Source organism: Rhincodon typus, chromosome 7, assembly GCF_021869965.1.
Source record: "Rhincodon typus isolate 14 chromosome 7, sRhiTyp1.1, whole genome shotgun sequence".
NCBI classification, from domain to species: Eukaryota; Metazoa; Chordata; class Chondrichthyes; order Orectolobiformes; family Rhincodontidae; genus Rhincodon; species Rhincodon typus.
The window spans coordinates 48,541,381-48,553,974 of record NC_063338.1 but is presented as its reverse complement, the minus strand read 5'-3'; the positions used below and the strand labels follow the sequence as shown (position 1 = coordinate 48,553,974).

The 12,594-nt window shown below is 36.8% G+C and overlaps 1 protein-coding gene across 1 annotated transcript in view; it reads left to right on the top strand.

The window, feature by feature from the left end:
- Positions 1-12,594, top strand: part of kalrna (kalirin RhoGEF kinase a) — a 675,519-nt gene that overhangs the window by 402,597 nt on the left and 260,328 nt on the right. Inside the window, exons 15-21 of the mRNA XM_048598757.1 lie at positions 757-923; positions 2,762-2,881; positions 5,933-6,151; positions 6,853-7,002; positions 10,452-10,566; positions 11,093-11,208; positions 11,745-11,867. Coding sequence (XP_048454714.1) covers positions 757-923; positions 2,762-2,881; positions 5,933-6,151; positions 6,853-7,002; positions 10,452-10,566; positions 11,093-11,208; positions 11,745-11,867 — 1,010 coding nt within the window. The remainder of the gene's footprint in view (positions 1-756; positions 924-2,761; positions 2,882-5,932; positions 6,152-6,852; positions 7,003-10,451; positions 10,567-11,092; positions 11,209-11,744; positions 11,868-12,594) is intronic.

Genomic DNA, 12,594 nt, shown 5'->3' with positions numbered 1-12,594 from the left:
TCTGCAGTCATTTGCGTAACACTCTGCTTTTTTTATTCTTCCTGTCAAAGGGAACAACTTCACGTTTCCCATATTATATTCCAAGAGCCAGATTTTTGCTCACTCACTTAAACAATCTATATTGGTCTACGTCCTTGTTATGTCATCTTCACAACACGCTTATCTATTTATCTTTGTGTGACCTGCAAATTTAGCCACGATGCATTCAATCCCCTCATTAAAGTCATTGATATAAGTTGTACAAAGTTGGAGGCCCAGCGGGAGCTCCTACTTTGTGCAGTAACCTTTTATGTGGAACCTTGTGAAATGCCATCTGGAGATCCAGTACAGTACATCAACTGTCTCCCTTTCATCCACAGCACATGTTACTGCTTTAAAGAATTCCAATAAATTGATTAAACAGGCCTTTCACAAAACCATGCTGGTTCTTCATGGTTACCTTGATTTTTTTCCAAGTGCCTAGTTGTAACCTTCTTATTGATCTATTCTGACACATCCTCCACAACAGTCATTTAACAATTGGCCTTTAGTTTCCTGTTTTCTACATCTCTCCTTTCTTTAGTAATAGGTTTACTTTTCCTATTTTCCATTTCAATGGAATCTTTCCAGAATCTCACATTTCTAAATGAAGGTAGGGAGTTCTATTCTAATACAGGATTTTCCATTTTAACAATAATGGGTAGAATTCAGCTGCTGAGAAGTGTGAACAGGGCATAGGTTTACAAATAAGCTATGAAATGTGCTTATTTTAATCAGGAATTGAACTAACATGTGATAAAGACATGGATCTAGGAACACAAGTGCAAGAGCTGCTGGAGTTTCTTCATGATAAACAACAGGAGCTCGAGCTGAATGCTGACCAGACACAAAAGCGTCTAGAGCAATGTTTACAGCTTCGTCACCTACAGGCAGAAGTTAAACAGGTAATGGAGAAAATTATGTATAAAGTGAAATCTGTATTTAGAATCATTACAATTTTTCATTTAAAACTGGAAGGCAGAGTCCTTTTTTTAATCAAAATCCCGTTCCCATAACCTAACCGTGCATTATTCTTCAATCACACTGGCAGGCAAGAATATGGGTCCCCAATCTTTATTGGTGTGGGATGAATCAGTTATCAATTTACACAAAATAAGAGAAAGAGAAAAAATAAACTAGTGGAAAATGCATAACTTTCAGCAAAGGTTTAGAAAAAGAATTTTGTAATCCCTTCACTCCTGATCTAGCATCACACACCCAAGAAAACCACTTTTACAAGTATTAATTTCCTTGCTTCATAGATTATTTTCAACATTTAACTGCTGGCTGAGTGGGCATACTTTGTTATATTCCAAGGAGCCAATTAGTGATAGCTAGAACTGGAATCTATGTTAATATGCTCTTTAATAAGCAACAGGGATATGCATTTCAAGCATGTACCTCCTAACTCAGAAACTGTAGTTTCATGTGTGAATTACCAATAAATTTGCACTGCCTACATACAATTAAACATAATTAATAAATAATGAGCATAATGTACAATTAGCGCCTACTCCCATGACGAGTGAGAATAAATACAATTTATTTTACCAACTCCAATGAACAACATTGCACACCTTTGTAATACCTTGTTTAGTAAACTTTAGATTTTTTAAAATTTCTTCCTTGTATCCCTGTACCTTTTTTAGATTGTGAACAAAAATAAGAGTAAGATTAATCTCAGAAGAAAATTTCGTAGTTAATATTGTTCATCAATTTAGTTGCAAAATGATTTAGATGCGGCCACACATTTCAGTTAGATTGCCTTGAAATTGTGAATGACACTGAATGGGAGTAAACAAATAGTGACTAAAGCTCAAAACAAACTTGGGAGAAGTCACTGTATCACTGCTGAAATAAATGACTTGTATTTTGAAATTGAGAAGTAGCTGGCCAATATGTGTTAAATAAATTAAGTGTAGAAGATTCTTAATGCTGTGTGACATTGTGTGATGAAGGCAATGAGTATGATGAATGGGAAATAATTCCAAAAGGCTTGATGTTACTTAACTAGTGGGAAGTACTTCCTTGTCTGCTACCCCTTGTGGAATCAAATTTCTCAGGATTACTGTCTTCAGTCATTTATATCTTTGATGGTTGAATGCTGAGCAATGTTGTCTCAAATAATGATGGTGTTATGCAAGAGTCAGTGTTTTGTTTGAGTCCCACAAAAATTTCTAATTGAGAGTAATGTCCATGCATGTCATAACATGGTATTCACAGAAAATAATTAATTATATCTGATGATTATACGGAAATAATTAACTGAATGTTTCTGTTTCTCCCGATACTTATAAAATTTAAAGTAGGGCTAAGATCACAAATGTGAAGATTATGTTGGTAATCCCTAATAATATGGATAAATGCTGAACTAGCAGTGGTGTTTTGCTTTAGACATAGATTTTGTGCTTACAGTGACTGAGTTGAATCACTCTATATAATATAGTAACAGTCCTGGGAGTCTGTATGTTATTTCTGGACAAAGAGTAATCCTGACAATTCAACAACTTTGTCCTCTTCCTTTTCTTCTCAACGAAAGAATGGTTGAAACATCTGTCTTTGATCCCCTCAGGGATTGTTACTGACCATGGTGCATGCACTGTGGAGGCAGGATTGTAAAAGACTGAATTTCACATCTTTGTACTCCTGGGAGCTATTCATCTTTAACCAATTAAAAAGGAATACAGTATGGTGAGAATGCTTTAAGAGGATACCATATTGAACTTCTGTTTTTCTCCTGCAGGTATTAGGCTGGATACGAAATGGAGAGTCTATGCTCAATGCAAGCCTTGTTAATGCCAGCTCCCTATCGGAGGCAGAACAGCTTCAGCGAGAACATGAGCAATTTCAGCTGGCCATAGAGGTAATACTTAGTTTTGCATTGGGATTTAAATTGGAGGTTTTGTGCTCCAATGTGTCAAATGGATTTACCTCTCACGTTCTATAAAGACTAACAAACAGCACCAGATGTATCTCTGACTTAGCACATTTTTTTCCACTTGCTTTATATTGTAACACAATAAAGATTTACTGTGCCTTAGAGAGTGAAACCCAGATGAATTGGCAAAGACATATGAATGATCCAAAAAACTTCTTAAAAGTAATAAATCAGCATGTGATGTGACTAAATGGAAGATCATTTCCTCCGAGCTGCTTCTGACATACTTGTGGAACATGGCCAGAAGTGTGATACAAACTCCATTTACATGTCGAAGCAGCATTTTGTACTGCAGCTCTAGCTGAGTTATCACGTTGGAGCTCAGAGGAAATGACTTGCGAAAGTAATAAAGAAGATTTGTAATGAATTGCATTTATCTAACTTATAAAAATGATATCCCAAGCTATAAAAAGGTTCTAATGCATCAAATAGAATGTAATAAAAATAAGCCATAAGGTCGAACAACCCATTTCTCCAGTAAAACTGATGCATCATACAATGAATGCAGCATACTGAATTTATTAAAATATCGACCTTCCTTCTTATTAGCTAAACTCACATGACTTATTCCAGGTTATTTCCAACAAATTTTCAACAAAAGCCATTTTAAGGCAATGATTTAAAAAATCTTGCATTGTAAAAACGGTATCTTCTTCTTGCATTTTCATACCGTGTTCCAAGTGAAAATTCTATGTGAGGAACTGCTGTTTCCCCTGCTTCTCCCGTTTCAGTACTCCAGTAACTAATTACAATAGGTCATCTTTGTATTTCTGTTTTCTTCATTTCCATTCCATAGTGTGCAAGGCACTGTCCTGAAGAATTGCATGTCAAGGGCCATGTTTGCTGTCTTGGTTGTTCATTCGGGTAAAAGTTCATTTTACAATTGTGTGGGACTCTGGTTAGACCCTTTTTATAGCACTGTGTTCAGATCTGGGCATCACACCTCATGAAGGTTATTTGACCGTGGAGGAGAATGGAATTTCTCCAGAATGATTAAGCCTGAAAGGATTCTCTTATAAGAATTGATTGCAATGAATAGGCTCATATTCTTTTGAAAATGGAAGATTGAGGGGTGATCTAATTAAGCAGCTTAAGACCATAAGAAATAAGAACAGGAGTTGGCCATTCAGCCCCTCAAGTCTGCTCCACCATTCATAAGATCATGGCTGATCCAACATTCCTCGTATATATTTTCCTGCATTTTCCCTACTGATCAAGGATCCATCTATCTCAGTGTTTAACTGAAACAAGGACTCTGCCCCCACAGCTGTGTATGGCAAGGAGTTTCAAAGACTCTCAACTGCCTGAGAGAAGAAATTCCTGTTCATCTCTGGTAAATTGGCATCCCTTTATCCTGAAACAATGCCCTCTAGTCCTAGACTGTCCCATGAAGGGAAACATCCGCTTCACCCTGTAAATCGCACAAAGAATCCAATGAGTCTCAGAGAGATCGCCTCTCATTCTTCTAAACTCCAGTGAGTGGAGTCCCAACCTGTTTAGCCTTTGCTTGTAAGGCAATCCTTCCACAATGGGGATTATCCTACTGAACCTAAGATGCTGAGTTATTTAAAATGGTCACAGAATTTGCTAGGATGGGACATAGTCTTAAAATTAGACTGACAGTTCAGGGGCGATATCAGAAGGCACATCTTCACACAAAGGTTCTAGTTTAGGGTTGTAGTAGTTAGCTATTTGAAACCCAGTTCTGGTGCTACAAATACTGGTTAAGATTTCAAAATAGCAACTGAGGTATGTGTGCATAATTCTGGTGTGAAATGCCCTGGACAACATTTTGTTATGGGTACTAATGTGCAGTGACCAGCTGCTCTCAGTCCATGTAAGTAACATGTAAAGACATTCCCATATCTACCACTTTTTTTGTGGTTGTCTCAAAAAATTAAACTACTACTTATTTATCATGTGCTCTGTCCATAATGAAAGATTCTAGTCACCTCCCCACATACAAGGTTAGATTAATAGGTCTATAATTTCTTTTTTTCTCCTCTCCCTCTCTTTTTTAATGATACATTGATATTGGCAATTGATTAATCCAAAAAGAAACAATGAAGTGCCTGGAATATTATCCTAAATCATCATCTCTTGTTATATATCTGCCAATTTGTTAATCTATGCTCCATTAACATTTTTTTCATAAACTGGTTTAACAAAGGGCTTTGATAAGGAGGTTTTGATTTCTTTTTCACTTATTTTGTAGGCAAGCGCTATTTGATTAGGACTTCTGCAACTTATTCGCTTGCAGAACAAAACCACACCTTGTTCCAAGGTTCTATTTTTATGTGGGTTTGAGTTTGACAGAAAATGGAGGCAAACAAAGAGAGAACTGAGAGGTATTTTGGGCATCTCACAGGGCACTTTTGTTATATTGTATCTCCACTGACAAGATGGCAGGTCCATGCTGAGATAGTATACACCTGACTGTTTTTTTAATAAAACCTACAGCAAATAAGTTACCCACTACCACTTATCAGGCCAAACAGGGTGGAATTATCCCCTTTGTTTTTTTTTATTTTGACTGTTGAAAACACTGGAGATGAGGAAAATGTTGCCAAAATATTGTCACTTGATCCACTACTTTTCCATGTACCAATCAAATTGGCTATAATCCACGTGAATATTGGATCATTCATATTTCTCCTTCTCCATATAGTGCACAGATGAAAAGCAAAATTAATTATGGATTCACCTACGTTCCTGCTGACCTCACTTTTAAACTTAATGCTTTTAAACACAAATCAAACCCTAACTAGTAATATCAAAGTATGTCAAGAGTGCAAATTTTGTTACGTCCCTTAAAATAATATTGTCCCTCTCTACTGTTGTTGGTTATTGGAATTAACAATTCATTGCAAATCTTTAAAAATGTTTAACTTTCCCACATCTCATTACTCACACCTAATCCCTTTTACCATCTGTCTGGCATTTCTATGCAAACCTCTCTTTCCTCCCTACACATAGTCCCTCTTTCATGCCACTTCTTTACAGAAAACCCACCAAAGTGCCCTTCAAGTACAGCAGAAGGCTGAGACCATGCTACAAGCTGGCCACTATGACTCAGATGCCATCAGAGAATGTGCTGAGAAAGTAGCACTTCACTGGCAACAGCTTATGCTGAAGATGGAGGACAGACTCAAACTGGTTAATGCATCTGTGGCTTTCTATAAGACATCTGAACAGGTATAAAATTCAAGCGTGCGTTTTATCTAGCCATGATATGTATATATTTAAAGTGCTAATGCTGAAATTCTGAAATACAGCAGAAAAAAATTAATGTTTTTCACTAATTTGTTGACAAATGCTGCATTACAATTAGTTTCCATTTGAATGAGTCTTGTACTTTGTGTTCACAAATTTACTTAAGTCGTATTTGACAGACAAGCACTGGTTTATAAATTCCATGCATTATTGGTATCATTTCAGAGTATAATTGAGATAATTAGTCATTTGGCAACAAAATGAGGCAGAGATATTTATGTCAATTTCCAGTGTCAACTCCCCCAAACTCTTTGTAGTATTTTGTCACAAGTTGCAATCCATCCACCAGATCCTGATAGACATATGTCTTCTCCAGGACATTAGTAGTTCTGTTTTTCCACTAGAAATAATGACATTAAGTATTTTTCATCAATCTCAGCAGGAAAGCATTTCCTATTTTAAAAAAAAAGCACTACTTCTGGTGCAGCTGTCCCCTGATCATTATGCTGAAGTATTAGTCTAAATTATGTGCTCTCGGATTGAGATCCTTAATCTTGTGGTTTAGAGGTGAGAGTGTTATTCCTGAGTCAAGACCATGTGGTGGTCCATGACTGTATAATTGCTCAATCTTGGAAGCTGTGTGTGTTGAACTGTCTGCTCTAATGATTGTTCCCTATTGTCAGGTATGCAGTGTCCTTGAGAGTCTGGAACAAGAATACAGGAGGGATGAAGACTGGTGTAGAGGTCAAGATAAACTGGGGCCAAATGCTGACACTGACCATGTGACACCACTAATAAGCAAGCATTTGGAGCAAAAGGAGGCCTTTCTTAAGGTATTTTACCTTTCTCAGTCTGCTTAAAAAATAATGGTCTGGATTTCCTGAGGGCCTGCTGTGCCAACACGAGTCCCAGATTGGAAGCCTGTACCTCCCAGCTCCAGACCTGAGCCTCTAAACAATGCAAAGTGCCTGCTGGAGGTTGCATCAAAGTGCCAGCCCACATTTGCTGGCGTCAAGCCATTCCATTGGCAGGGAGTTCGGTTAATGAGGACATGCTGTCTCTTATTTGAATTTTTACTGCTGTCAGTGAAGAATTCAAGTATTTAAAAATTAATCCCCTCCAGAAATGATTACGTTTCTCATGGAAACTTATGGGACCATTCCTGAAGCCTCATTGTATTACATGCCAGCTCCCAGCAGAATCTTAGTGCACCTGAAATTCTGCTGCTTGCTTTCTCTGCCTGTGGCATACCCTTTCTGGTATTCTCCGCTCCCAACAGTATTCAGCCTTTCAACATACTTTGGCTTCAAGAATTTCAAGCCCTTTTTAAAGCACTCTAGTGGCCACAGTAGAAGTAATGTGCTGTAAATTCTGTTCAAACAAAATAAAGCCCTCAGCTGAAGTGGACTAAACAGTGCATGAAATACTTGATAATTCTTCCATTAATTCTATTAAAGGCATCACCACTGTATTTTCTTCAGGAGACTTTAAGATAAAGTAAATCCCTGTATTTCACCTTACAAATGTGCCTCACTGTTAAAACCTATTGCAAGGGTGGGACATTTTCCAATTTCCTCTAATAATAAACCTGTAAACTCCCCAAATGAAATGGTCAGCTGCTGATAGTTCTGTTTTTTTTTATCATTGCTTTAACTTACTTAGAAGTAAATATTACAAAAAAATGTACAATATAGACCATTTGTTCCAGTGGTCCATTCTGGGTTTTATGATCCACATGAATCTTATTCCACTGCCCTTTGTCTAACCCAATCACCATAGCCTGTTAATTCTTTCTCCCTGAGGTGGTTATCTAACCTCCCCTTAAATAGATCTCTGTTATTCACCTCAAACTACTCCTTGTAGCCATGAGATTCATATTCTAATCACACTTAGTCTATCTACGTAAAGAGGTTTTGTCCTGAATTCCCTATTGGATTCATTAGTGAGTTTTGTACATTTAAGTCCTCTAGCTTTGCTTTCCCACACAAGTGGAAACATTTTCACTGCACTTATCATTAAACATGAAAGGATTTAATAAGACAATTAATTATTTTAATTATATTGCTCATTAATAAAACATGCTTCTCAGTTTGGATTCTGATTCCCCTTATGGCTAAATAATGTGGTGGTTCAATAGGATATTATAAGTTTATTGATTTGGGATGCTGATGAGGTTTCTTCCCATCAGTATATTCTTGGAAAATTACCCCCTTAATGTTCAGAACCCTGCAATGCAACATCGCAATTAATTAAACTCAGCAGTTATTGTCTTTAAATGTTTCTAGTTGAATTAATCAAAAATAAACAACTACTGACTATTTAATTATTACCTTAATTTCATTTCCATTTTATTGATATGTAAAAACCTTGTACAAAACTATAGTAAACATTTTACCTCTTCTAACTCCTCTGATGCTTTCTAATCAAAATCTTTTCTTGCATTTTTATGTTTGATGATGCCTTTCCATTTATCATTTTATTTTTACTGAAGATTATCTCTCTCTCCTATCTTGCATCTCATCCTTCTTGTATCTTCCTGTAGGTATCTCTCAATTCCTTGTCACTGTATTTGTTTCTCACATTCTTTAAAATAGAGTTTTAAAATTTGATAAATTGAAATTTATGCACACTGGGTCTGCACATGTGTAAAGTTTACACTTATAGTTTTGAATCCTATTTCTTTGGCTCAGTCCATGTGTTTTTATTCTGCTCTATTTCTCTTTAACTCTTAGTCAAACAATCAACAAAGGTTGCTCACATTGTTGGGGTCTGGAAAGGAGTGAGTGGAAACCTAAATAATAAAGGCATAAACGCATATTTAAAAATGAAGCAATTTCAGGGAATTGGATTCAAATTCTGGTTAGAATAGGTTTATCATCAATTCTATTATAAAATAGATTTGAAAAGATGTTTACGTTTTCATTTTTTAAAGCCACTGAAAAACATTACTATTGTCCATACGTCTGGCTACTGCCAAACTTTTGAATACAAGCACTATCTGTTTGTTGATAGATTGGTTACCATTAAGGGGAGATGTAATTTCAGTAGGACCTGAGCTGTATCAATTCTTTTGAGTGTTTCACTTTCAGCAGGCCTTAATGGAACTAAATGGGCAGACTGGAAGAATGGGGAAGGCAAGACAGAAGTCAAGGGCCAGGATCTAACATGAGTCAGGAGCGATAGCGGATGTCCAAGGATTGGCAGAGCAGCAACAAGCTGTGAGGGCAAGTGCTAGACATAACCTAGAGAGAGGGCAGGAGGAAAGTTTTTTTTTGTTCAATCAGGAATTGGTTGGCGGGGCTTTTGAAAACTTTGAATTGAGCTTTTTCAACCTATCATCACATTGCAGACTGCCTTGCTTCACTTTTTACCTTAACTTAATTCTTAGCCTAGTAAACGGGAACAGTTAAATACTAGCTACCACTTTTAGAAAGATATTGACGGTTAATGACTCATGGTGCACCAAACTGACCCCACTTGAAATCTCCATTCCCTTAGGGTGTTTATTACATTAAAGGGTTGCATAAGTACTAACTGTTGTTGTTTCACCCAAAGCGATTGTAATTTTGCTGGGCATCTGTCACATCACTGCTCGTCGACTGTGTGAAAAACTTGAATACTTCTCAGGCTCAGACCTTGAATACAGTCAGTGTGCTGCCCAGTGCTCATTGGCCACTAGTGGGCAGCTCACCAGACTGGGGAGTGGAATATACTGGGACTCCCTGGGTGAACCAACTTAAAAATTAACACTAAAATGTTGTAGTGTGGAGGGGGTGGATTGGAGAATGAAATGGGAAGATGGGATGAAGCTTGCTCAATTACCAGCAGCAGGTTGCAATATATTTATCGGTTCAAGATGTGTGCTTCCTCAAAATTGCAACCTGAAACTGTTCCAGAGTGTTTTTTTAATCGTCCCTTGTTAGGCTACTCACTGCCTGGTCCAAATGGGCAGAGCATCTGTGACACAAGCTCCAGCCATTTTCACTTGAAAATTACTGAAGGTTTCTTACAGCTGGCTTAGACCATGACTGCTATTTGGAAGTAGTCTGCTGCCTGTTTCAGACTGCAGTGATGGACACCCATTTAAAGGCTGCCCTGAACATGGCATCAGATGGGCCTTCAGAAAGTGAAGGGCAACTGCCATTTCCTTGCCTTGTAAATCACTCCTTCTATGCTATGTATGGAAAACACAGAATGAACAGTAATTGGTGTGATCAGTTCAAGGGGAACTTAACTTCTGACGAGCTGTCAGAAATAACCTGCTTATTGTGTGTGTTTATAGGCCTGCACTCTGGCACGCAGGAATGCTGAGGTATTTTTGAAGTACATTCATAGGAACAATGTGAGTATGCCTGGTGTGGCTGCTCATACAAGAGGCCCTGAGCAGCAAGTAAAAGGTGGGTCTGGCTCTGGAAAAGATGAGTGGTTCAGATATCATCCACTGTTGTTACTCAGAAAATTAATGATGTTCATTTTTGTTTAGCAGCTTGTTAGTTAAAGGAATATTTTGTCACTTTAGATTGCTGTCCAATAGTTAGATTCTGTTTTGTTTTCTGGTTCTGGTTGTTGATTTCATTTTCTTTGAACTACATTTTATTGCATGTAATCCTAACAAAATTAGATTTCTGTTGTTTAAAACTCCCCGATTGAAGTTGTCATCCAGGAGGGTATATTTAAATGAATTTTTATTGGTTTATCCTGTAGCACTTCTGCATAAACATTTTTTGAGTTCTAATCCAAGCTTATATTTGTCTTCTACCTTTGAGCTTCGTGATGTTGATAATTCATGTTTGACTGCAGTGTAATTAAATCTTATTTTGTCATTCTAAGTGAATGAAAGCATTTAGTGGAAATTAATATTGGTAAAATAGCCTCAAATGCTGTCAGAATTCAAGGAAGTGATGGTACCATTTTGATTTGCAGCTATTCTGAGTGAGCTACTTCAGAGAGAGAACAGAGTTCTTCATTTCTGGACAATGAAAAAGAGAAGACTAGACCAATGTCAGCAGTATGTGGTGTTTGAAAGAAGTGCTAAACAGGTATGTGTTACTTACACAATCCTTTGTTGACTGTTAACTTGAAGCCTTGGTAAGGTTTTTGCATTCTTTGAAGTTAATGCATATATCTGTTTAAAAAAAACAAAGTTATGACGAATATAGGATCTATCAAAGGAGCTCCTATTAATTATACTACCTAAGGGTTATAGACGGAAATCATGGCAGGGAATACAAAGTTTTAATACATGTTCTCTCAGTGTGCATCGGGAATAAAGCAGTAGAAACAGCATAGTAAGCTTTTGTACTTCGTTTTCATTTCTTTCTCCAAAGATTTAATTACCACCTCTGGGGAGGAGGCAAAGACTTGCTGTAAGACTCGCAGTTTAATACAATACTTCACATAGAGAGTTGTGTCCTATGTGATTTCTTTTTTTTTGTGAAGCTCTGGCTTTATCTTATGATGTAATGAATAACGGGAGGAGGACTGAAATAAACTGATGCTACTGAATTTGAGGAAAAAACTTTTGCTATTTTAGGTGGAACATTTACTTTATTGTTAATCCCTGTACACCCAACAGGCTTTGGACTGGATCCAAGAAACAGGCGAATATTACCTCTCCACCCATACTTCTGCTGGGGAAACTACTGAAGAAACTCAGGATCTTATGAAGGAATATGGTGAATTCAGGATTTCTGCTCAGGTAAGATGAAATAGTTTCCCTTGAAGTAATTAGTAATTTACCAATGTCTTTGATCAAGGTATTCTAGAGCGGCTTTAAATCTGTGTTTGAGTGGGAATTGATAACTCTTTTGCCTAGTGCCATGAATGTTTCTTTTCAGAGGGAGAGAAGATATTTGGGTGTTTGAAATGTAACTTTTCGCATTGATATGAACAGTTTAAAAGTCTGATTTTTTTTAAAAAAAGACTATTTCTAAAATGAAAAGGAAACAGATATCTGCAGTTACCTGTGGTATATACAGATATACTAGAATACTATCTCTAATATTTTTTCAAATTCAGTCGACACAGGAAGTCCAGGCATGCCACAAGGATGATTTTAGAATGCGTTTAACACCAGAAAATGAGGATCTACTTTAATAAAATTACAACTTATACGAATTCAAGCGATCTTATTACAAATAAAATCTTACAGATCAAAAGCTGTTTTGGAATACCAACATATTGTGCATGCAGAAACTCCACATACATTACCTGTTTTCATTCTATTTTCAGTCTGTGTACCAAAGTACTTCTGTTATAAATTGTTTAACTTGTTGATTATCCTTTCTGTTACCTTTGTGATAAAGATCAAATAATAGATTGTGACATAAGTATATGGTATAAATTATGTTCTATATGAACTATATTCTCTTCAGATTTCTGTGGTTGTTAATTTGAGTGTTTTTTTTTTACATTCTTTATCTCCA